General features: G+C 39.8%; 1 protein-coding gene across 1 annotated transcript; it reads right to left on the bottom strand.

The window, feature by feature from the left end:
• Positions 1-22,210: 22,210 nt before the first annotated feature.
• On the bottom strand, positions 22,211-23,166 carry LOC104095078 (uncharacterized). The gene has a single exon (XM_009601127.4). It carries the CDS (start codon positions 22,967-22,969, stop codon positions 22,421-22,423), a length of 549 nt encoding a protein of 182 aa, XP_009599422.1. The 5' UTR covers positions 22,970-23,166; the 3' UTR covers positions 22,211-22,420.
• Between the last annotated feature and the right edge of the window lie 121 nt (positions 23,167-23,287).

Genomic DNA, 23,287 nt, shown 5'->3' with positions numbered 1-23,287 from the left:
GTGTCGACCCCCTATCATCCTCAAGCAAGTGGACGGGTTAAAGTCTCCAACAGGGAGATCAAGAGTATTCTGTCAAAGACTGTGAATGCCAACCGGACAGATTGGTCGAACAAACTTGACGATGCTCTTTGGGCTTATAGAACAGCTTACAACACACCAATTGGTATGTCTTCGTATCGGTTATTGTTCGGGAAGGCTTGTTACCTTACGGTGGAACTTGATCATAAGGCTATGTGGGCGTTGAAAAAGCTTAACCTTGAGTGGGATGTAGCTGCAAATCTTAAGGTGGAGCAATTGAATGAACTTGATGAGTTTCGGTTCCATGCATACTCCAGTTCATCCTTGTATAAGGACAAGATAAAGTACCTTCATGACAATTATATCCAAAATAAAGAATTCAAAGAAGGTGATCTTGTACTTTTGTTCAACTCTCGATTGCCGATGTTTTCGGGAAAGCTGAAATCAAAGTGGAGTGGCCCATTTGAAGTTGTACATTTGACACCCTTTGGTGCTCTAGATTTGAAAAATAAGAATGATGAGGTGTTTAGAGTCAACGGGCACCGAGTTAAACATTATCTTGGCAAGGTTGATGATGCCCACATTGTGGCGTTGCTCCATTTCAAGTGATTGATGGTAACATGCGTCATGCCGCGACGTTAAATCAGGCGCTTCTTAGGGAGGCAACCCATGTGTCTCTTTCTTTTTCTTATTTTTCTTCTTTAGATTAGATAGGCTTTGTTTTATACTAACTAGTTTTGAAGTGTATGCAGGAATGGGTGTGCATTGCAGGAACTGAGCATGAAAAATTTGGCAAAGTATCACAAAAGTGCGGACCGCACTGCCACTTTGCGGCCACACAATTTTGTGTGCGGTCGCACAACTGGGAGATGAAAAATACATGGTCTCTGAAGTTTGGCCTGTCAAAAATACTGAACAAATTGCGGCCGCACACATTTTTGTTCGGTCCGCACTAATGCTGCGGCCGCACTCACTTTTGTGTTGTCCGCAACGAGACTTCTCAAAGGCAGGTAAGGAGTGCGATCTACATCAAAATTATGCGGCCGCACTCAGGTAAAAATCTGGGGGCCATGGGTAAAAGTATAAATAGGGCTTCTCTCATCATTTTACACTTTTCGATCTTCTGAGCCCTGAAGCTAGACTAGCACAGTAAATTTCCCCAGTGCTATCAAATTGTCCCTCATTTCATCACCTGCATCTTCATAACTGGTATGTTAATTCCATCTATAGATTTTTCATCTTTTGTTTTGTTTTGTTCTTTGATTTAGGGTTAATAACATGTCTAAAATGTCAATAGTTGGTCTTTTTCTACTTACAATCATGTGGGTAGCGTATTCGGTGTTAATTGGGTTCTGGGTAAGTAGTTATCCATGTTTAATTGTGCAAACCAAGTAGATTATAAACAGATTGCGTGAACCCTAAAAAGGGCCCGTGAATTTTGAATTTTGCGACCGTACTCATTTTTTTGTGCGGTCCGCACTAGAAGCTATGCGGCCGCACACACTTTTTTGTGGTCCGCAACTCTCTAAGTTAGGAAAATTATGTACTTGAATTGTGCGGCCGCACTCAAAATTGTGCAATCCGCAGTGGACTTGTGCGGCCACACTCATTTTTGTGCGGTCTGCACTGATGAAACATCAGAGACCCCAGTAGTCTGAACTTGGAGTTGTGCGGCCGCACTCAAAATTTTGCGATCGCACTCACTTTTTTGCGGTCCGCACTGCCCCTTCTGAGCCTGCTTTACTGCAATTGTTATGCAAGCACCTATGGTTTACAAATCTAACTGACTCTTATCCTTATGCATTGCACACAATGGTTCGCTCATGTGGTAGAGGAGATGCATCGCAAGGGAGGGCAGAACCCTCTCGAGGCCGAGGTCGAGGTAAAAGCAACCTACCTCTAGCATTTCAAAGGGCTATAAGTAAGAAAGTTATAGTCAACAGACCTCCCGAACCCTCGGAAACCAGTGAGTATGTCTCATCTGGGGAAGCTTCTGAGGGTAACTCCGTGCAATCACAGCCAGAAGCCCAATCACAACAATTTCCTGGTAGATTCCACCTTGTAGATGAGTCATCTTCTTCTGCCAGTTCGTCTGAATGTTTGGAAGAGGGTAGTCAAGATTTTGAGCCCTCTTCCTCACTTGCTCCAGCTGACCCAATTAATGTGGATGATGATGATGATGTACCAAATGATGGGAGAGGGGGTGATACTGCAGTGGGAGGTTTGGAGAGATCTAAGAGACCAAAGATATGAGAGGATAGATTTGTCAGTGTTGCAGCCTTTGCAAAGTTTAAGTAATGGTGGCCACAGAGGTCGCTCACTCTTGAGCGACAATTTTTAATGAAAGATTTGAAAAGCACAACCCCAATTCCAGGAGCGGAAAGTATGGAAATGGTTCACCACCAGCGTCCTAGATGCAAATGAGTCCTTGGTCAGGGAATTCTACGTAAATGTTACTCACATAAAAAAGGGAACTAAGGTGACAAAAGTGCGGAATCTGAAAATCCGCTTTGACACATGTGCACTGAACAAGTATGTGGGTTTTGAGGAAGTGGAGACAGTCCAATACCTGGAGAAGCTGACTATGGGTGACGCAGCTCACCCATGGCTAGCTGAGATTCTGGCAATTCGAGGGTCAGTACCTCAGTGGCTCACAATAGGAGTTCCAATAGTCCGAGCCACCCTAAACTTTGAAGCAAAAGGGTGGCAAACATTCGTGTGTAGCAGCATTGACCCATGCCTCAATGAAAACATGCTTCCGCTTCCCTGTGCAGTCTTGGTGGCTTCAATTATGGAGGGGTATCCAATAAATGGTGGTGCCATCATGTCCACCAACATCACTTTAGCTGTCCAGAAGGGTGAAAGATCCTATCCGTACCCAAACTTCCTTATAGAATATTTTAAGGATCAAGGGGTGGAGCCGAAACATTATGATATAGAAGTGAAGGCCAAGAAGCCTTTTTCATGGTACCGCCTTCAGGGAGCTGACAACCCGAAATTCAAGGGTAAAGCTACTACCTCCACTGGCCAGTCTGAAGAGCCAGCGGTAGTGGTTACTGATTCAGCTGTCGAGCCTTCCACCGCAGCCGGTACTTCCACCGGGACAGCAGCCATGCCACCCTTATCTTCCGTACCACCTGCTTCTGCTAGACTATCAGTTCCATTATCAGTGCCGGCTTTATCTACATATCCTTAGACTGTGCTGCGAGTCTCCCAGACATTAGCGAGTCTCAACAACTGAATGCAAGCAGCTATAACAAAGCTGACTGATATATCCAGTGTTGTTGCAACACAGTCCCCAGCCCCAACAGAGCCACAGGTACTTCCATCAGTGGAGGAAACATTGAAGAAGATTCTGGAGAATCAGAAGACCATTGTTGATACTCTGGCGACGCATGGGAAGGTCATTAAGGATTTGGGCAAACAAGTCAAGAAGATGCGTAGATCCCAAGCATCAAAGAAGTCGGTAGAGAAGCTGAGCAAAGAGGTTGAAAGGATTGTATCTGCCGGAGATCTTCCATTGGACTTCCTTATAGAGCAGACAGTCCTAGCAGCACAGTCAGCACCAACATAGGCACTAGAGGTAGCAACCGGCCAGTCTGAGGAGCCGGTTGTGACTGCACACACTACGGAGGAAATGATACAGATGCTCAGCAAACCAGTTGTCCCTCAGCGAAGATATACAGTTGGAGAAGACAGAGGGTGCTGATGATCCTATGCAGACTAAGACCAAATAGGGAGTTCTCTTAACTTTCTACCCTTTCACTGTTCTTATTTTTGTTAAGCATTGAGGACAATGCTTATTTTCATTTGGGGGGTGGTCTATTTTGATTATTTGACTTTGACATTTGATATTTGGGCTGTAATAACTCTGATACTATTTTTTCTTTCGTCTTTATTTTCCTTTGGTATGTATATATTCTTCCCATTTGATGTAGATATTCATTTTCCTTATGTATATACTCATTTGACTTCGATTTGTACATTCATTTATCTCTCTTTCCATAGTTTATTTCATAGCTTCTTTAGTTTGTTTTTCCTTAGTAGTATAACTTCTTATTTACGTTTTGTGTAAACAATAAGCCTTTGGTTTTCTTAATCTCATGGTTCTTTCCAAGGGTGGATTTTGTATGAACCGGGTGGCTCTTCCCAACAATGGATGGCGTGACAACCTTCTTAAGGGATTGAGTCCATTTTTTTTATGTTTTGACAAAATATAGTAGTAATGAATAAAAGTGTCTCGAGCATGCTTCACTTGGTACCAACACATTTACCTCTGACCTTATGGTTAAAAACAAAGTTGTTGGCATAAAATAGCTCTAGTTGTTACCTTTAGACTCTTCTGTTGACTCAAACAGTCATCGAGTGGTTCAGTCGAGTCATTTATGATTCTCAATCTTAGATAGGGTTGTTATGGGCCCTCGATTCCATTCTCTTTAGCAATCCAGCAATGTGAGAGGTGAGGTATTGAATTGCAAGTCCAAGTTTCCGTGCCAATAGTCTAGAACTTGCCCCGAGTATTTTTCTAGGCGAAATTCTAAGTGTAGCTTGGCTTAAGAAATGATTGTAGGCTCTCCTTGATCCAATTTGAAATTAAAATCTTCCATAGCATACCAATGTGATATCCCTAGTCAACCCCTTTGAGGCGAAGCCTTTGTGTTTCAATAACCAAGTTACAAGCCTTTATCCATTCTGAAATGACCCTCTCTTGGCACCCAATCTTTTCTTAGCATTCTTGAGAAACAATTGATAAAAACATAAGTTTGGGGGAGAGAGGAGGAGTTTGCAGTGATAAAAGGTACAAAGAAGAGAAAGAAATGAAGAAAAGGGAAGGCAAAAAGAAAAGAAAGAAAGAACAAAAAGAAAAATGACAAAAAAAAGTGAATAAAGTGAAGAGTTGAAGGGAATTCAAAAGAAAATGAGGATAAAAGGCTGAAGTTAATAGAAAAGGAGAAGAATGAATGTCATGATCAAGAAAGAGCGACGTTACGTCTCTCTAATTCCCCCGAGGAAGAAGAAAATGACTCAAAGAGTCGAGAAAGTATGAGCCGAAAAGAGAAAATGGAGTGCTTAAGGAAAGATGAAACCATTTTATTCCAACAAACCCTACCTTGGTCTAAAAGCCTTTATTACATCCCATAAAAGCCCTACATGATTTCAAGTTGAGTAAGCTTACATTAGTGATGATTTACATGAGGGGCAAGCTTATGGTACTTAGAGCCGGACTTGTGGCATTCTTTTGAGAGAGATGAGCAAACTTTTCACAATCTTTGTATCGAGTGCTGCATTCTAAAGTCAGATGTGCTAATGGAGAGTAGAGGAGGAGGAGTTTGGGATCCACAATGACCTACACAAAAGAACGAGCTTCCTTGATGAATAGAGTTAACTCTTGATGCTCTAGTGTCACATTAGAAAATCATTGCATTGTTGATAATTCATATGTGTTATGGGTAATTGTTGGTCCCAATTGATGTGTGATTGATTCACCTTAGGCCAGCTGAAATATCTCTTTTTTTAGTGGATGTGGAAATTGCCTTATTTGCTTGAGGAAAAGCAAAAGCTTAAGTTTGGGGGAGTTGATAAGTGGGGATTTTGACCGATTATTTGCTCTCTTTTACTTGCAATTTAGCTCAAAAATGCTTAAAGGCATTCCTCGAAACTAACAAAATGTGCTTACTTGCAGGAATATTGGGACACGAGCCAAAGAAGTCAAAATCAACTCATAAAGGAGTCAAAAGTGAACAAGAACCAAAACAGGGCAAAAAGGCAAGCAGTGCGGACCGCACAATTCTAGTGCGGCCGTAGATGGGAGATTCAGAGAGTACTTTTTGTGCCAGCTAAAGCATGCGGACCGTACCAAAATTGTGCAGCCGCAGGAGGCCAAGTGCGGCCGCATTCATTATTATGTGGTCCTCAAGGTTGAAGAATCAGAGAGCTATGTCAAGTCCAAAAAAGCAAGGAGTGCGGACCGCAGCAGTTTTGTGCGGCCGCATAATCATAAGTGCGGCCGCACCCATTTTTATACGGACTGCAGAAGCCCCCAAGTTCCAAGCCCAAGTTCCTAAGAATGCGGACCGCACGATAATTGTGCGGCCGTAGTAGCTCATTGTGCGGACCGCACTAGAATTATGCGGCCGCACAACCTTCGTAGGGGCATTTTTATCAGATATTTTCAGCTTAGTATAAATAGAACGTTTTGTCATTTTTAGGAAAAGTTGAGTTTTCAGAAGTGCACATGGACCTTTTTATTTACTGTATTGAGTAATTTTGTACTAGATTAACTTCTTAACACTAGATTTTCTTTGTCTAATCAATTATTATGCATTCTATCTTAATTTCTTCTTTGATTTCTGTACTTTTCATGAGTAGCTAAATCTTTAGCTAAGGTTGTGACCCAACCCTAGTGTGGGTATTTGATGGGTGTTTAATTTAGGGCTTAGTTTTGATTGGGTTAGTGATATTTAGCCTTGTTCATGATTGAACCCTAGAATCAATGGTTGCAAATAATGATTCATGCCTATTTGACTTAGCCTCTACTTGAGAAAGAAAGACTAAGTCTAGGAAAACTTGGCTAACAATAAATTGTGGTGACCTCAAGAAATTGATAGCCCCAATTAAAGGGTTAAACCTAGAGATAGTAATACCCGACTTGAGCTAATATCACTTGTATTGTACAAATACCTAATTGGGCTTGAGAAAGCCAAATTGGGAAAAATTACTCAAACCATCGAGAGGTATAGAGTGAGTACCCGTATGTGATTGCTACATCACAACCTCAACTAATCAAATTTTTCCTGGAGTTTACAACCCATTAGATAACCACCTAGGCAGAAGTCACGACCCTAGTCCCTTTTAATCATTTGAAAAACTCAAAACCAAAAATATTGTCCTTAGTTTTATACTTACAAACAATAGAGTAAAGTAGAAGTAGAACACCAATCAAGTTTTTGGAAGTGTAATTGGAGTCAAAACTTGCAATTAACTTAGATATACACCTAATCCCATATTCTAAATCCCTGTGGATTCGATCTCGACTTTTGTTGGATTTATTATTGCATCGACCGCCTCACTACTAAATTGTGGTGTGCGTTTGGCCGAGATCAACAGGGATCCCACCGGAAATCACCACCCATAGACTAAGCTTGGATCCGAAGTTCCATCCGGTGAAGCAAAAAAAAAGACCCAAGTCCGAGGTCAAACATGCTTTCGTCAAGGACGTGGTAACCAAGCTTCTTAAATAGGGTCCATCCATGAAGTAAAATACCTCGAGTGGTTAGCAAACGTAGTAGTAGTCTCTAAAAAAGGAAACAAACTAAGAATGTGTGTAGATTACAAGGATCTAAATAAAGCATGCCCCAAGGATTCTTTTCCTTAGACTAATATCGATCGCATGATCGATGCCATGGCCGGTCACGAGATCCTTAATTTTCTCGATGCCTATTCCGGGTACAATCAAATACAAATGAGCCCGGATGATCAAGAAAAGACCTCATTCCTCACTAAGTATGGTACCTACTACTACAATGTAATGCCATTTGGATTTAAAAAATGCCGATGTCACTTATCAACGCCTAGTAAATCGGATGTTCGAAGAACAAATAGGGAAATCTATGAAAGTTTACATTGATGATATGCTAGTTAAGTCCCTACGAGCAGAGGACCGTTTAAAGCACTTGCAAGAAACTCTCAGTATATTGAAGAAGTACAGCATGAAGCTAAACCCGGAAAAATATGCATTCGGAGTCGGGTCAGGAAAATTTCTCGGGTTCATGGTATCTAACCGAGGAATCGAGATTAATCCCGACAAGATCAAAGCTATCAATGGCATCACGGTGGTAGACAACATAAAGGCCGTGCAAAGATTAATTGGGCACATGGTCGCCCTCGGGCGATTCATCTCGAGGTCCTCCGATAAAGGCCACCAATTTTTCTCATTGCTGAAGAAGAAAAATAATTTCACATGGACCTCGGAATGCCAGCAGGCCTTGGAAGAGCTAAAACGATACTTATCGAGCCCGCCGCTACTTTACACACCAAGGGAAGACGAATAACTTTACTTATATTTGGCAGTATCCGAGGTAGCGGTAAGTGCAGTCCCAGTCCGGGAAGAATGAGGTATGCAATTTCCCATTTATTATGTCAGCCGGACCTTAGGTGAGGCCGAAACTAGATATCCCCGCCTAGCAAAATTGGTGCTCGCTTTGATAAGTGCCTCTAAGAAACTAAAACCATACTTTCAATGTCACCCCAAATGTGTTGTAACAACTTATCCACTTCGAAATATTTTGCATAAACCTGAGCTTTCGGGACGATTGGCCAAATGGGCCATAGAAATCAGTGGGTATGATATGGAATATCGACCCCAAATAATAATTAAGACTCAAATTTTGGCAGACTTCACACTGGCCCTAGTACCCGAGGTCGAAAGAGAACTATTGATGAACTCGGGTACATCCTCAGGAATCTGGACCCTCTTCACGGATGGTGCTTCGAACGTGAAAAGGTCTGAGCTTGGCATCGTACTAAAACCACCCACATGCAACGTGGTTAGACAATCTATTAGAACTGTGAAATTGACTAACAATGAGGATGAATATGAGGCCATGATTGCAGGTCTCGAACTAGCCAAAGGCTTGGGAGCGAAGGTGATCGAGGCCAAATGCGACTCCCTCCTCGTGGTGAATCAGGTTAACGGAACCTTTGAAGTTAGATAAGACCGAATGCAAAGATACCTAGATAAGTTACAAGTAACTTTGCACCAATTTAAGGAGTGGACTTTGTAACACGTGCCTCGAGATCAAAATAGTGAGGCCTATGCTCTCGCAAACTTAAGGTCATCGATCGAGGACAACGAGCTCAATTCATGGGCCGTCGTGCAACTCACGAGATCAGTAGTTGAAGAAGGTCACGCTGAGATAAATTCCACGAGATTGACCTAGGATTGGAGAAATAAGTGCATAGAGTATTTGAAGACCGGAAAGCTTCCCTCAGATCCGAAAGAATCCAAGGCCCTACGCACGAAGGCAACACGATTCACTTTGACTGAAGATGGAACCTTGTTTAGAAGAGTGTTCAATGGTCCATTAGCGATATGTCTGGGAATGGGAGACACCGAGTACATTCTAAGGGAAGTTCACAAAGGCACTTGCGAAAACCACTCCGGTGCCGAATCATTGGTTCAAAAGGTAATTAGAGCCGGCTATTAGTGAATCGACATGAAAAAAGACACGAAAGAGTTTGTTCGAAAATATGACGAATGTCAAAATCATGCACCAATGATTCACCAACCCGGAGAACTGCTCCATTCGGTCCTGTCACCATGGCCATTCATGAAGTGGGGAATGGACATCGTCGGCCCCCTTCCATTGGGACCGGGTAAAGCTCAATTTATTTTGTTTATGACTGATTATTTTTCTAAGTGGGTTGAAGCGCAGGCTTTCAAGAAAGTTAAGGAGAAGGAAGTCATCGACTTCATTTGGGATAACATCATATGTCGATTCGGGGTGCCATCCGAAATTGTGTGTGATAACGGGAAACAGTTCATCGGCAGCAAAGTTACCAAATTTCTCGAAGATCATAAGATCAAAAGAATCCTATCAATGCCATATCATCCTAGTGGGAACGTGCAAGCCGAATCAACCAACAAAACCATCATTCAAAATCATAATAAGAGGTTAACCGACGCCAAAGGAAAGTGGAAAGAAATTCTACCTGAAGTTCTTTGGGCATATCGCACAACCTCCAAATCTAATACTGGGTCTACCCTATTCTCATTAGTTTATGGCGCCGAAGCTCTAATACCGGTCGAAGTCGGAGAGCCGAGTATCTGGTTCTGATATGCAATAAAGGAATCAAATAATGAGGCCATAAATACGAGCCTAGAACTATTGAACTAAAGGCATGAAACTTCCCTCATCCGATTAGTTGCCCAAAAGCAATGGATCGAGAGATACTACAATCGAAGAACTAATCTTCGAAATTTTAATGTCGGGGACTTAGTGCTAAAAAAAGTCACCCTCAACACCCGAAATCCTAATGAAGGAAAATTGAGTCCAAATTGGGAAGGACCGTACCAAATTCTCGAGGTCACCGGAAAAAGGTCTTATAAGCTTGGAACAATGAACGGGGAACAACTACCAAGTAATTGGAACATATCTCGCCTAAAACGGTACTACTACTAAGGTGCATTTTTTTCATTCCTTTTCTATTTTCAGATTAACACATACAGGTGATCGACAAGGAACGACGACAGTTGTTTTAGAAAACGGCACGAAGTCCTTAGGTCTGAAAGCACGTGTTGCACTCTTTTTTTCTTAGACCGAGTTTTGTCCCAAATGGTTTTTTTCGGCAAGGTTTTTAACGAGGCAACGATGAATCGTGCTAACTTAGAATCAAGCCCGACTATGAATCGGCATCGGAGATCCATTCGACATTATCCGAGGTTCCTTTACAATCAACCTCAAATAATGTGTGTGTGGGGGGGGGGGGGAGGGGGCTACCTTCGGATATGCGTTATCTTCCAATATCAACTCTAGAAAGGAAACTACTTCATAGAGGGAATAATATCAACTTTAGAAAGGAAACTACTTCATAGAGGGAGGATCTCGATAAATAGGATTTATTGTAAGGGTCAAACGGTCAAATCGAACCGTGCCCATATAGATTGCTCGAACCCTGTTTCGATCGAGAATAAAGAAAAGTATGTTCCTTACAAACATCTTATGCTTTGAAATTAGCAGAATTTCTTTTATCTTCCTTCTTTGCAAAGAACTACATACTTCCGAATATAAATAAGCCCAAGGGCAATACTTAACCGGAATACGAACGATATCTCCCTCACTCGGGGAGTGTCATACGACTCAAACAACCCAAGTCATCGGGCCTCGGGGGCAAAAGACCTAATAGGCAATGCCCCGATTTCTAAAAGTCATGGCCACCCCACTCGGGAACTACTATCTCGGGCAAGCCTAGGTATGATGGAAAAACAAGCCCAATGGGTAACTCCTGAACTACAAGTCTACGGTCAATTTAACACGGCTCGGAGACGTCCGAAATTCGTAACAAAAATAGGCCTTCAATAAATAAAAAATTCTTTCACAACCGGTTCTAAAAGTCTACCCTCGGCAAAATCTCATACTTAAGATATTTTTCGGGAAAAATTTTGATAAACATCGAACCCCGATAACGCCTAAACCCAGAAAGGGAATAAAGGCAAGCTTTGTTCGAACCCTCGAACACAACCATATTTTATGCTACGGCATTTTCGACCTTTGTAAATACAAAAAACCAAAGGAAAAATATGAGAGCCGAAAGGGCAAGAAAAGCCTTATATTTATATACAATAGTTTTTGCAAAGGCCAAATCGGCCTAAATTTACAACAACCAAAAAACAGACTCAAAAAAGAAAAGAAAAAGTCCTAAGAGGTTTGGTCTTCATCGAGGGTCGCATCTCCGTCCTCAGAATCCTCTCCGTCTTCGGATTCGCTCGAACTCTCGGAGTCTTCCTCAAGGAAGGCTAGCTTCCGGGCCATGGCTTCCTCTACTCTGGACTTTTCGACCTCAGCCATGATATCGAAGCCCTGGGCTTGAACCCCTTCAAGGGCTTCCCTTCGAGCCTGCCATTTTGCATGCTCGACCATGCCCTTGGCCTTGGCCTGGTTGACTTCGGCATCGATCCTAAATTGGGCCACTTTAGCATCAGCCCTTTTGTTAGCCTCGGCCACCTCAGATCTAGCTATGGCCACCTCGGATCTAGCTACTTCGAGTTAATCGGCCAAGCTTGCCTTATCATAAACGGCCAAATCCAACCGATGTTGAAGTTCCTTGATCTTTTCGACATGTACCGAGGTTTTCTCTTTCGCAGCTTGGAGCTGGGTCTCGTTCGACTCGAGTTGAGCTTGGAAGATCTCCTTTTTCGAGGCTAAAATGTCCATGTTCTTTTTAAATTCTTTTGCCTCGACCTGTATCGTATCCACCAACGTTTGGAGCCGTTCGATTTGTTCGAACCTCTGTCGGGCCTGCAGAATCAGATCATTAGTAGTTATCTCCAATTCATCTTCACTTTCGTGAAGCACTCGAAATACCTGCTCAGCCATCTCAGCATGCTCATCCCGAGCCGTTGCCAAATCTGGCCGAAGCTTCTCACTAAGAAGTTTGTAGGTGTCACTCTTCTTAGTGAGGTTCCGAACCTCAGCCTCATGCTCCTCCCAAAATCGGAGGAAAGCCTCGTGATGCAACACCGAAGCATGCAAACAAGGAAGAAGATGTTAGAATTATCTACAACTCTAAGTATAAAAGAAACAGTAGAGATACCCTCGAAGTTACCCAATTCAGAGCATGTTGGGCCTCGTTGAAAAAGCAAGCGGCTCCTACTGCATTCATCACGGCTTGATTCTCTTCGGTCACCAAGGACCTAAGGTAACTAGCAATCCCTACGAGGGAGAGAAAACTCGGGCATCCTCTGGGACAGAGAGCACTATTTTCTGCTTACGGTCGGGATTAACACCCGGGGCCGGGAGTTGGTCCACCAGTTTTGGGCTCGATGAAGACCCGATCGTGCCAACCATGATGCTTTATTCGATACTGGTAATCCACCGAACCTGTTAACATCTTCCGAGGCAGCGGACTCGAGCCAATCCAGAAAGCCATGGATATCAGTCGACCCCTGAATACCCTCGTAAGATCGACTTTCCAACATATTAGCCTCACGGATCATAGCATCCGAAATCTGAGGGGATCCAGTAATGTCGACTATCCCGAGCTCGTCCCTCGAGATATCTTCTGCTGCCCGAGAAGCTTTGCCCCCGGTCTCTCCTTCGACCATCTCAGCTTGGGACGGAATGGCCTCAACTTTTTCTTGTTCAGGAATTATGGCTAGAGCTCCCTTTATCGACCTCCGCCAATTCGGAGGATTGTTGTATCACAACATTACCCCGCACACATGCTACTTCTTCTTCTCCTTCTTCGGGCTCATCCCTTAATCGGCGGATCAAGTCCGAAGGCATAATATCGGAGCCCCCCTTTGGCTTGAGAGATTTCTTCGTCGGTTTTCTCTTTTTCGAGACCGGGGAACTCGGAGCCCCTTTTCTCTTCTTCTCTATAACCTACCTTGGAGCAAGGATTTCTTCATCACAAGATGGGGCCCTCATGGCACCGTCCTTCCCAAGGCCTACAAAGGGAAAAAAAGGAGTAAGCAAGAGAAGAAGATCAAAACGATAACCGTTCTAAGAAAGAAACTTACCATGACTGTGGGCCTCCCATCGACCCTTTGATAATTCCATCCAAGCACGCTCGGAGTACGGTCTCTGCAGCACCAGACCTTCAACCCATTGTTTAAGTTCCGGAATTGGTTCCGGCATCTGGGTCACAACTGTAACAAACATAGAAAAAGTAGATAAAGAAAATGGAAAGCAGAGCCACAAAATTAAACGTTCAAAGGGGGATACTACTCATGATTCATATTCTATTTCTCAGAAAACGACATGTCATCAGCAAGGATCAGGTCCAAAGTTCTGATTCGAACAAATCGGCCCATCCAACCTCGATCACGAGTCTCGTCTATGCTCGAGAATGGGGCTTTGGTGGCTCGGCGAGCAAGCTTGATTATCCCTCCTCGATAGAGTCGGGGACTATAAAGGCGCACAAGGTGATCGAGGGTGAAAAGACACCCCTCGATTTTGCTTGAGAAGAATCGGAGGAGAATCACTATTCTCCAAAAAGAAGGATGGATTTGGCCGAGGGTCACGTCGTATCTCTTGCAAAAAGCGACGATGACAGGGTCTAAGGGACCCAACGTGAAAGGGTAAGTATAAACACTTAAGAACCCCTCCACGTGGGTAATAATCGATTATTCAGGCGATGGGATCACCACATGCTTTTCGCCCATGTTGCATTCCTTTTTCACTTTGTCGAGGATTATTTTGGTGATTGTACACTAGTACCTCGCGATCGGCTCACATCGGCCCGGTACCGAGGAGGCTTTTTAGACCTTAAAGTCGATGACGGTTGAACACCCTACCAGAACGAATTCCTCAAGGTAAGGCTCCGCCACATCCTCACCGTCGGCAGGTCGTGATAAAGAAGCAGCCTCTTTTTGCGGCACTGTTTTAGATGTTTTCGCCATTGATGAACAAGGATAAAGAAAATTAGGGTTGTATGCGGTATGAAAATTATGAAGCAAAGGGATTTTCTAAAGAAGATGCAAGAGTAGAGAAGAAGCTTTGAGTGAATAGTTTGATTAAGTATGAAAGTTTGGATACTTATAGCCTGGTAATGACGGTTCAAAACTGGTAGTGGACGACCAACGACTGCCAGAAATTTAATGCCTTGGTAACTGGACTGACGGGACGTTTGTCACATACGTCATAATCGGGCTTGTCGCTGATATCATTGCACATCTAGTCAAAGTTCAGAAATTCATATCGTTTCTCGCTATCTTCTTTCCGAGAAACGAAGGGACTAATCTGTATACGGTCAAAACCGAGTTTGCCCTTCGTATGACTAATCGAGATTAGAACATGATAGACCAAGGTTCAACTTTGTGTAATATCGAGCCATGATGCAAAGTTAGGTAGCCGAGCTCGAGACCCAGAGACCGATCAAGATCGAGATCGGCCAAGATCGAGGTCAAGCAAAATAGAGACCGATCAAGATCGAGATTGGCCAAGATCGATGTCGAGCAAAATAGAGACCGATTGAAGTCGAGATCGTCCGAGATCAAGGAAAACTTATCGAGCCAAAAAACAGAAAGCCGAAATATTTGCAATATCAATGAGAGGCCAATTAATTAATCTATCATGAAATTCCTTGATGTATTTAAAAAATGATATTAAGAATAGGACTTCCCTACTATATAAAAGAGGGTCTGATCATTTGTAAGAGGAGATATACATTCACATTCGCAGACACATACAGATTCAGATTCATAGAATATAAAGTAATATACTGCCTTTTCTTCTGATTTTGATATTGAGTTACTTTGCTCTTGTATTTGTTACTCTCTATTCAATTTGAGGGTGATCAAACTTGAAAGCCTAGGCTAATTAATTCATTCGGTTTGCATTCATTTCTTTTACAGTTAATTTCGATATTCATTTATATATTTTTTCAATTTGTACCAAGTTATACTACGTATCTTTAGAACCACGTATAAATTCAAGTGTTATCTTTTTCGGGTAAACAAATATTGGTCTCAATTCGTATGCAAATTAAGGTTCAACTTCAAAGAAAGCTTAGTCAAAGACCTTAAAAATTCCACGGATTACGTAAATGTATATGATAATTACCTAAAAAGTAAATAAATACCCATGTACTCCGGCGATCGAGAGGCATAAAGCAAGAGTTGTCTTCTACATTACTGAGTAATAATTCAATTTCTTCTGAAGAAATGAGCTGTATAATCCACTGCCCAGATCATTTCTTGATTTTCACTCTCATTCAAGAAGAAACAAGACAGTCAACCATATTATCCAAAAAACCAAAATATCACAGGAAAAAGGACATGTCCCCTTCATGAAGCCCATTAATTTCTCCTGTGCAAATTTACAAAATAATAGATCCTTAATATACAAAATCATACACCCTCGTTCCAAAATGATACTAATCTTTAATATTCAAAATATATAGTATCTCTCCATCTCAGAATAACTAAAGATCTTTGAAATGCAAAATTGTGCTCCATCTCTCCCCGTGCAGTAACCAAGTTTCATGTTTGGTTGAGTATTAAGATAGATGTTTGACCGTAAAACGGTACGGTTGAATTTGTAACGTGATTTATAGACAATCGAATCGATTTGATCCCAAAATGATAAATAAATTAAATAAAATACAACACTTGGTGTTGAAATCGAGATAAAGCAGCTGATAGCTTTAGTTTCGGGAGCAGAGCTCCCAAAAGCAGTAATACAAGTATTAGTAGGCAAGAACAACAACAACAACAATAACAACCCAGTAAAATCCCACTAATGGGGTTTGGGGAGGGTAGTGTGTACGCAGACCTTACTCCTACCCCGAAGGAGTAGAGAGGCTGTTTCCGAAAGACCCTCGGCTTAAAAAAAGAAGACAAAAGGGCAAAAAGGGAGACAATATTAGTATCACAACAACAATCATAGGATAAATAGGAACACCATGAAATCCAAAAGAAAGATGCAAAGTAAAGGGAGACAATATTAGTAAATATTAGTATCACCACAACAGTCATAAGAAAAATAGGAACACCATGAAATCTAGAAGAAAGATGTAAAGCAAAAGCGATAGCTAGTAAATAGGACCTGCACTGAAAAATAAAATAGTAAGCCACAACATTCTCACAGTTATCTTAGACAAAAATCCTACATGACTAGTCCCACCATGTTACGAAGTAAGGCACGACTCAACTACCTCCTAACCTACAACCCTAATACTCGACCTCCACATCTTCCTATCAAGTGTCATATCCTCGGAAATCTGGAGCCTCGCCATATCTTGCATGATCACCTCTCCCCAATACTTCTTAGGTCGCCATCTACCTCTTCTCGTGTCCTCCGTAACTAGCTGCTCACACCTCCGTACCAGAGCATCTGGGCTTCTCCTATGAACATGTCCGAATCATCTAAGCCTCGCTTCCCGCATCTTATCATCAATGGGAGCCGCATGCACCTTCTCCCGAATATCATCATTCTTAATCTTATCTATCCTAGTGTGCCCGCACATCTACCGTAACATCCTCATTTCTGCTACTTTCATCTTCTGGATATGTGAGTTCTTAACGGGCCAACACTCAGCCCCATACATCATGGCCGGTCTAACCACCGCTTTATAAAACTTACCTTTGAGTATCGGTGGCACTCTCTTGTCACACAGGACTCCAAATGCTAACCTCCACTTCATCCATCCTACCCCAATACGGTGTGTGACATCCTCGTCGATCTCCCTCCCCCTGGATAACCGAACCAAGGTACTTGAAGCTACCTCTACATGGAATGACCTGTGAATCAAGCCTCACATCCACGCCCACTTCCCCTGGCTCAGCGCTGAACTTACACTCCAAGTATTCCGTCTTCGTCCTGCTCAGCTTGAAACCCTTAGACTCAAGAGCCTGTCTTCAAACCTCCAGCCTCTCGTTAACACCGGTTCGCGACTCATCAATCAGAATTATGTCATCGGCGAATAGCATGCACCATGGTACATCCCCTTGAATATGGTATTATTCGCTTTTGAATATATAGCATAAGTTTGTCAAAAAATTTGTACCCTTGCAATGACTGTTGAAATCACTATTTATAGTTGCACCTAGGGAATAAGGTTCTAGGATCAAGCTTCTCTTAAATGACAATTATAGGGGCCGTTGAAGAATGTGTAACGACATACTATGAATGTCATAATTCTCTATAACGGATTATGTATTTAATATTGTAGAAATATTCTTCATTGAATGTTATCGAGTGACAGGCAATCGTTTGTTTTCATTAGCAATATTCCATTCGGGGGCTCTCCGGTCCTAACCGAAGCTGCTTCCCCGGTCTTGGTTTCCACCTGTCTTACTTTTCGTCTGTCTCCGATTTCACGTGTCGCTCTGTTATGCGAGTATTTAATATGAACCGATTTTACCCTATACAATAGATAACTTATATTTATGGCAAGTAAAGATTTAATGAATATAAACATACATGTACCACTAAGTCAAAGTTAAAGCAATTATAAAAAGTAGTTATACGAATGAATAACGCAAGTCATTTTCCCTAATTGGTCTTAAATACATTTCCTTTAGCAGAACATCTTCACCAACTAAAAGGAACACTTCTTTTTTGGAGTTTGCTTGAAATACAATTTTTACATAATATTGATTTTTCTTTCGCAAAAACCCCTTACAAAATTTGAACCAAATGCCAACAGTTTGGAATGCCATGTGCCTTTGAGCTTCAGATCCTTCGGTTAGCTTAATTACGGAATAATTTGGTTCACATGCTAATTATTAGGAGATTATAATATGCTTGATTGTTTATCCGTTGAATAATAATGAAGCGATTCTTTATAAGATATATAATAATGTATGAATTGTTATACAATGCAATGACTATTATGTAGGTATTACCTATATCTTAGATATCTTTTTTGTCTTTAAAAAAGTTTTCTATGTATTATTATATTGATGTACAGATTTTTATTCCACAATATATTTCTCATAAATTTTCGCATAATTCAATAATGAGTATTCTTTAATACTTCTAATTAAACGTTATATTAAGTATGCAGGGATTATTTGTTTTTGTACAACCAGCCAAACGCTCTTAGTTATGGCGATGATTACTATTCCTAATCTCTTCAATTAAATATTGTAAATACTGTTCCTAGTTCCTCTTACCAAACGACCCTTAAATATTAATCTTTCACTGCCTTTCTTATGATTCTCTATTTGATGTTGAAACTAAAAGAGAGAGATTTTTAAAAATTCAAAAGGAAATGAAAGTCAAAACAAGAAAACTGCTTGGGAATAGATTAAGAGATTGAAGGTCTAATATCAAATAATTGAGGGAAAAGGGCCAAATATACCCCTCTGTTTTAATATATTATTCATATCTACCATCCGTTATACTATCGGGTCACATCTACCCTTATCATTAGCCAAATTTTTTAAAAATATCCTCCACCTAACAGAAAGCTACCAAATTAAGAAAATACCTATTTTTTTAAAACTCATTAATAACCTGTTAAATCCTTTTTATTTACTGCACTTCTTACTTACAGATTAGTCATCTCTTTCGTAGCCATTTGTTGAACTTAAGAAGTGAAAGACATAAGAATACCGACAATCATATATTCATTTATATATTGAGTCACGATTCTTTTAATATCCTTATTGTATGTTTATTATAGTCTACTTTTTAATTTCTTTTTTTTTCTAGCTTTTCTCTTTGTTTTTTTCCCACCATGCTGAATTATGCGGAGTATTCACCATGATTTGCTTTTCACCATGACTTGAATGTTTATAGCATCTTATTAGGTTGATAATTATGAAGTCTTAAGGCAGCTACCGAGGTATTTCTTCCTCCAACAATGAGCCTTTGTTGATGATTGTTCACGCACCATATTTTCTTATTCTGCTTTAAGCATTTGAGCAACGAGTAATTATCGTCAAATCACGCCTTAAGAATCAAAGTTAGATTTTAAGCTATGGGATGGGATACTCATAATTCTTAGTAACAACTGAACTTATAAGGAACAAAAATTAAAAAATTATTAGAGGAGATTCAATTTAATATCAAGTTAGAGTCTAAAAAAATCATCAAGAATGAAAGAAAGTACACCAACAAGTTGGAAAGTAATTTAACAACCTAAATACACTAATTTCATGCACTAACCAAATACAAATATTGATAAAGTATATATCAGTTGTTACCGACATACAAACCAACTATCAAGTGTGAATTGCATTAGACAAAAGGATGTCATATTATAACTACAAAAAAATACAACTAAAAGTGATAACATGACATCCTAATGCCACCATGAACAACTAAGAACTAAAAATATAAGTTCTTACTAAACATACATTCACCATTATTATCGGTCTCTCTCTAAATGAATAAAATATGTTAAGACGTCTCAGAAATTTAGGTTCCGTATTTTTATATGATGGATTTAATGGGTTATAGGTTAATGAATATTTTTTAAAATAATTATTTTATTAATCTAGTGGATTCCGTTAGATAGGGGTATTTTTAAAAAAATTTATTAACAGTAAGGGTAGATATGTCCTGATAGTATAACAGAGGGTAGTTATGAACAATATATCAAAGTAGAGGGGTATATTTGACCCTTTTCCAATAATTGATGCACCAAATGAACAACTATTAGCAGGGGCGGAGCTAGAAGTTCGGCTGCGGGTTCGGTTGAACCCAGTAACTTTTGCTCAAATAGAGTATTTATGTTAAGAAATTTATTAAATATGTACAAATATTAAGCTTAGAACCCAGTTATTAGCACTTGAAATCGTCGTTTTAAAATTCTGAACTCATAAGGTTGAAATGTTGGCTTCGCCTCTGACTATTAGTAGTACCAGTATCACGTCGAAAAATACACACTATATTTTTTTCATTATGCTCTGAAAATTATGCATAAATTACAAGTTATGAAATTTGCAACCATAGACTTTTTTCTTAGGGAAAAGGGTTAAAGTTGACCCTCTACTATGCGAAAAGGATTATATTTACCCTCCGTTATATTTTTTATACAGACGTATCCCTGACGTTAATCTAATGGCTCAAATATATCCATCTTTCGTTAGAGCTGTCCAAGGTGGACACCTAATCCCATGTGACACTATATTTTGATGATATGGACACCACATGGCATGTCTATCTCATCAGCCCCAACCTATCTTACCCCTCCCTTTACTTCCTCTTCCATCACCTCCTCTCCTCTTACCACCTTTGCCACTATCACCACCATTTTCACCACCTTCAGCTCTCAGCCATACACCCCTACTATAAGCATTAGAAATCAACAACTCTATAAACGATACCAAATCCTTGGAGCAACATACCACCAGAACTATATGCAAAAGAAAAGAAATCCAAAATAAAAGATGACTAAGTATCAGAAATGGACTACTCTATTGTAAAACTCCTGAAATGGTACCATTTTTGGAGGAAATACAACTAGAATTATGCAATAGAAAACAAAAAACAAAAAATTTATAGCTCATAAGTTGACACCTCCAGCATAAAAATTTTCTAAAACGATATAATGCTTGGAGAATACTCAACCACAATTAGGCAAGGGAAAACAATAAAATATAGGTTCATAAAGCATCCAAAATTCACAACTCGGTGAAAAACTTCGCAAATGGTACTAATTCTTGAAGAAAAATACAACTAGAAGCAGTGCCGGATCAAGAGCCAAGCGACTGAAGCAAGGGCTTTAGGCCCCTAAGTTTCTAAGGCCCCATTTGTTTTATAATAGCAAAAATAGGTTAATCTATAGTAAGTTTTGTAGAAAATATTTAATATTCATGGTGAAAAAGTATAAGATTCTTATATTAAAAAAAAAGATGAATTACTTAGTCAATGTGATTGATGGTGACTGGTGATTAATTTATATTCTTAATATTAATATTTTTTTCTATTTCATAATAGAACTGTATTTTAAAGTATCCTTTTTCATTACTAGATTGTCTATTTTCTAAACAATATGAACCAAAGGCATTGAATAAATTAAAATTGTACTTTTCGTTCTTTCTCTCGTTCTCAAGCATTGCAGCAAACAAATTAAAATTATTGAAATTTCATTCTGATATCAAGTTATAACATTTAAAATCAAGTTCGATTATTCTAACTTGCTAATATCTTTTTTTTTTTGAATTTAAAATTTATTTTTTGTATCTTTACCTATAGTAGTATATTGCTTTTTATTTTTTTTATCATAATTTAAATATGCCAACTATAAAGATGAATCAGGTTATTTAATATGATTTTTCTTTTTTAAAGCTTAAGGCCTCTTAATGTTGGCAAAAAAATATCTCTTAATAAACTTCGGCTTTAGGCCCCAGTGTTCTTGAGCCTCCTCTTACCAGAAGTAGGCAAAATATAACAACCCAAAAAAATAGTTTTTCTAAGCATCAGAAGTCACAAGTCTTGTGTAAAATTTCCTAAGATTCGATTGTTGAAGAGAAATATAACCAGAATTAGGCAAAAGAAGACAACCAGACCAAAGAATTCACTTGGAAGAAAAAAAATTGACAATTGTAGTGTTAAAATTCATGAAATAATATCAATTTATGAAGAAAAATACAGCAAGAGGCGGAGGACGGGTCTATCGTTGAGTAAAGGTGAAGGTGGTGAAACGGTGGCCTGGGGGTGGTGATGGTCGCAATGGTGGTAAAAAGAGAGAAGGTGCTACTGATGGAAGAGTAAGTGGAGAGATGGGGTAAAAAGGGTCGGGGCCGATGAGATGGTATGCCACGTGGTATCCATGTCATCAAATTATAGTGTTATATGGGATTGGGTATCTACCTTTGACAACTCTAACGGAAGAGGCGTATTTTTGAACCATTAGATTAACGTCGAGGCTACTTTTGTACTGAAAGTATAACGGAGGGTAAATGTGATCCTTTTCGGATAGTATAAGGACAAATTTGACCATTTTTCCTTTTTCTTATTCGCAAAAAAAAAAAAAAAAAAAACTTTTTTTCTTTTCTTCTCTTCAGCACCCTATCTCAAATACAAAAGTTCAGCTCTTGATCCTTCGATTAAATTTAAGCCTCACTCAAAAAAGATCAAATATACATCTTTTTGTTTTCATCAGAGAATATAGTGAATGTGAATCACAAACAAATCCTACCCTAATCTATAAAAAAGAATATTTTCTCCTTACTAAAATTCAAAGAGAATTAAGTCGAATGAAATTTCGTAGTTCAAAATAATCCTCATCTTGAACAAACTGGCTCTTCAGCAATAGTTTCCAACAATGGTTTCTTTGACCTACACATAGACAACCTGTGCTTAAACTCTGGAGTTGAAAACTCTTCAATATCATCCAAATTCAACTTTGGCAAAACTTGTTGCTCATAATTAGCCTGAGGCTGTACTATTTCCAAAGCAGAATACTCTACACATGATTCAGGCAAGATTCTGAAACTTCCAATTGACACCCTTTTGGACACAGAGTTAGCAGTAAGTAGCAAAGCTCCCATATCAGCTGCTGAGACAAATGAATTTACTCTTTTCATAGGAAACATAGCATAGACATTGCCCATATCAAGATCTTCATCAGCATTCAGAGCAGAAAATCTCCTTCCAATTTTAAGTGACCTTGTGTTTACAAGAAAGAAATTAGGTGTCTCTAGCATTACCTCTGCTGCTTTTATTGGTTGATAAAAATGTCTGATTTCACCACTTGGGAATATGACTTTTACACCTCTTGATTGTTTGTTGCCTCCTGGTCCTAATAAGGTACAAGAAATATAGTTGCCCATATCAATAACACAAGATTGAATATAATTTTTGTGGATTTAAGAGAATAGAGATGAGTTCTTGGATTTGATTGTTGAGGATGAGAATGAGGTAGTCTAGTCGTATATATATATATATATAAATGATGAAGGGATAATGAGAATGTTGGTAGTGGGAAATTAAAAGAAAAAGTCAAAAAAAGGAAAGCATAGTAGAATATAGGATGAGTAGAAGACAGTTGTATAAAGTAAGGGAAACAAATAATGTGGAAAAATGAAAGTGGCGAAGGGTAGCCACATGACAGTTGACATCCGCGTTCAATTGAGAGGGATGATATACAT

Source organism: Nicotiana tomentosiformis, chromosome 2 (genome assembly GCF_000390325.3).
Source record: "Nicotiana tomentosiformis chromosome 2, ASM39032v3, whole genome shotgun sequence".
NCBI classification, from domain to species: Eukaryota; Viridiplantae; Streptophyta; class Magnoliopsida; order Solanales; family Solanaceae; genus Nicotiana; species Nicotiana tomentosiformis.
Note: the sequence above shows the minus strand (reverse complement) of the source record. Positions and strands in the feature narration are given on the sequence as shown.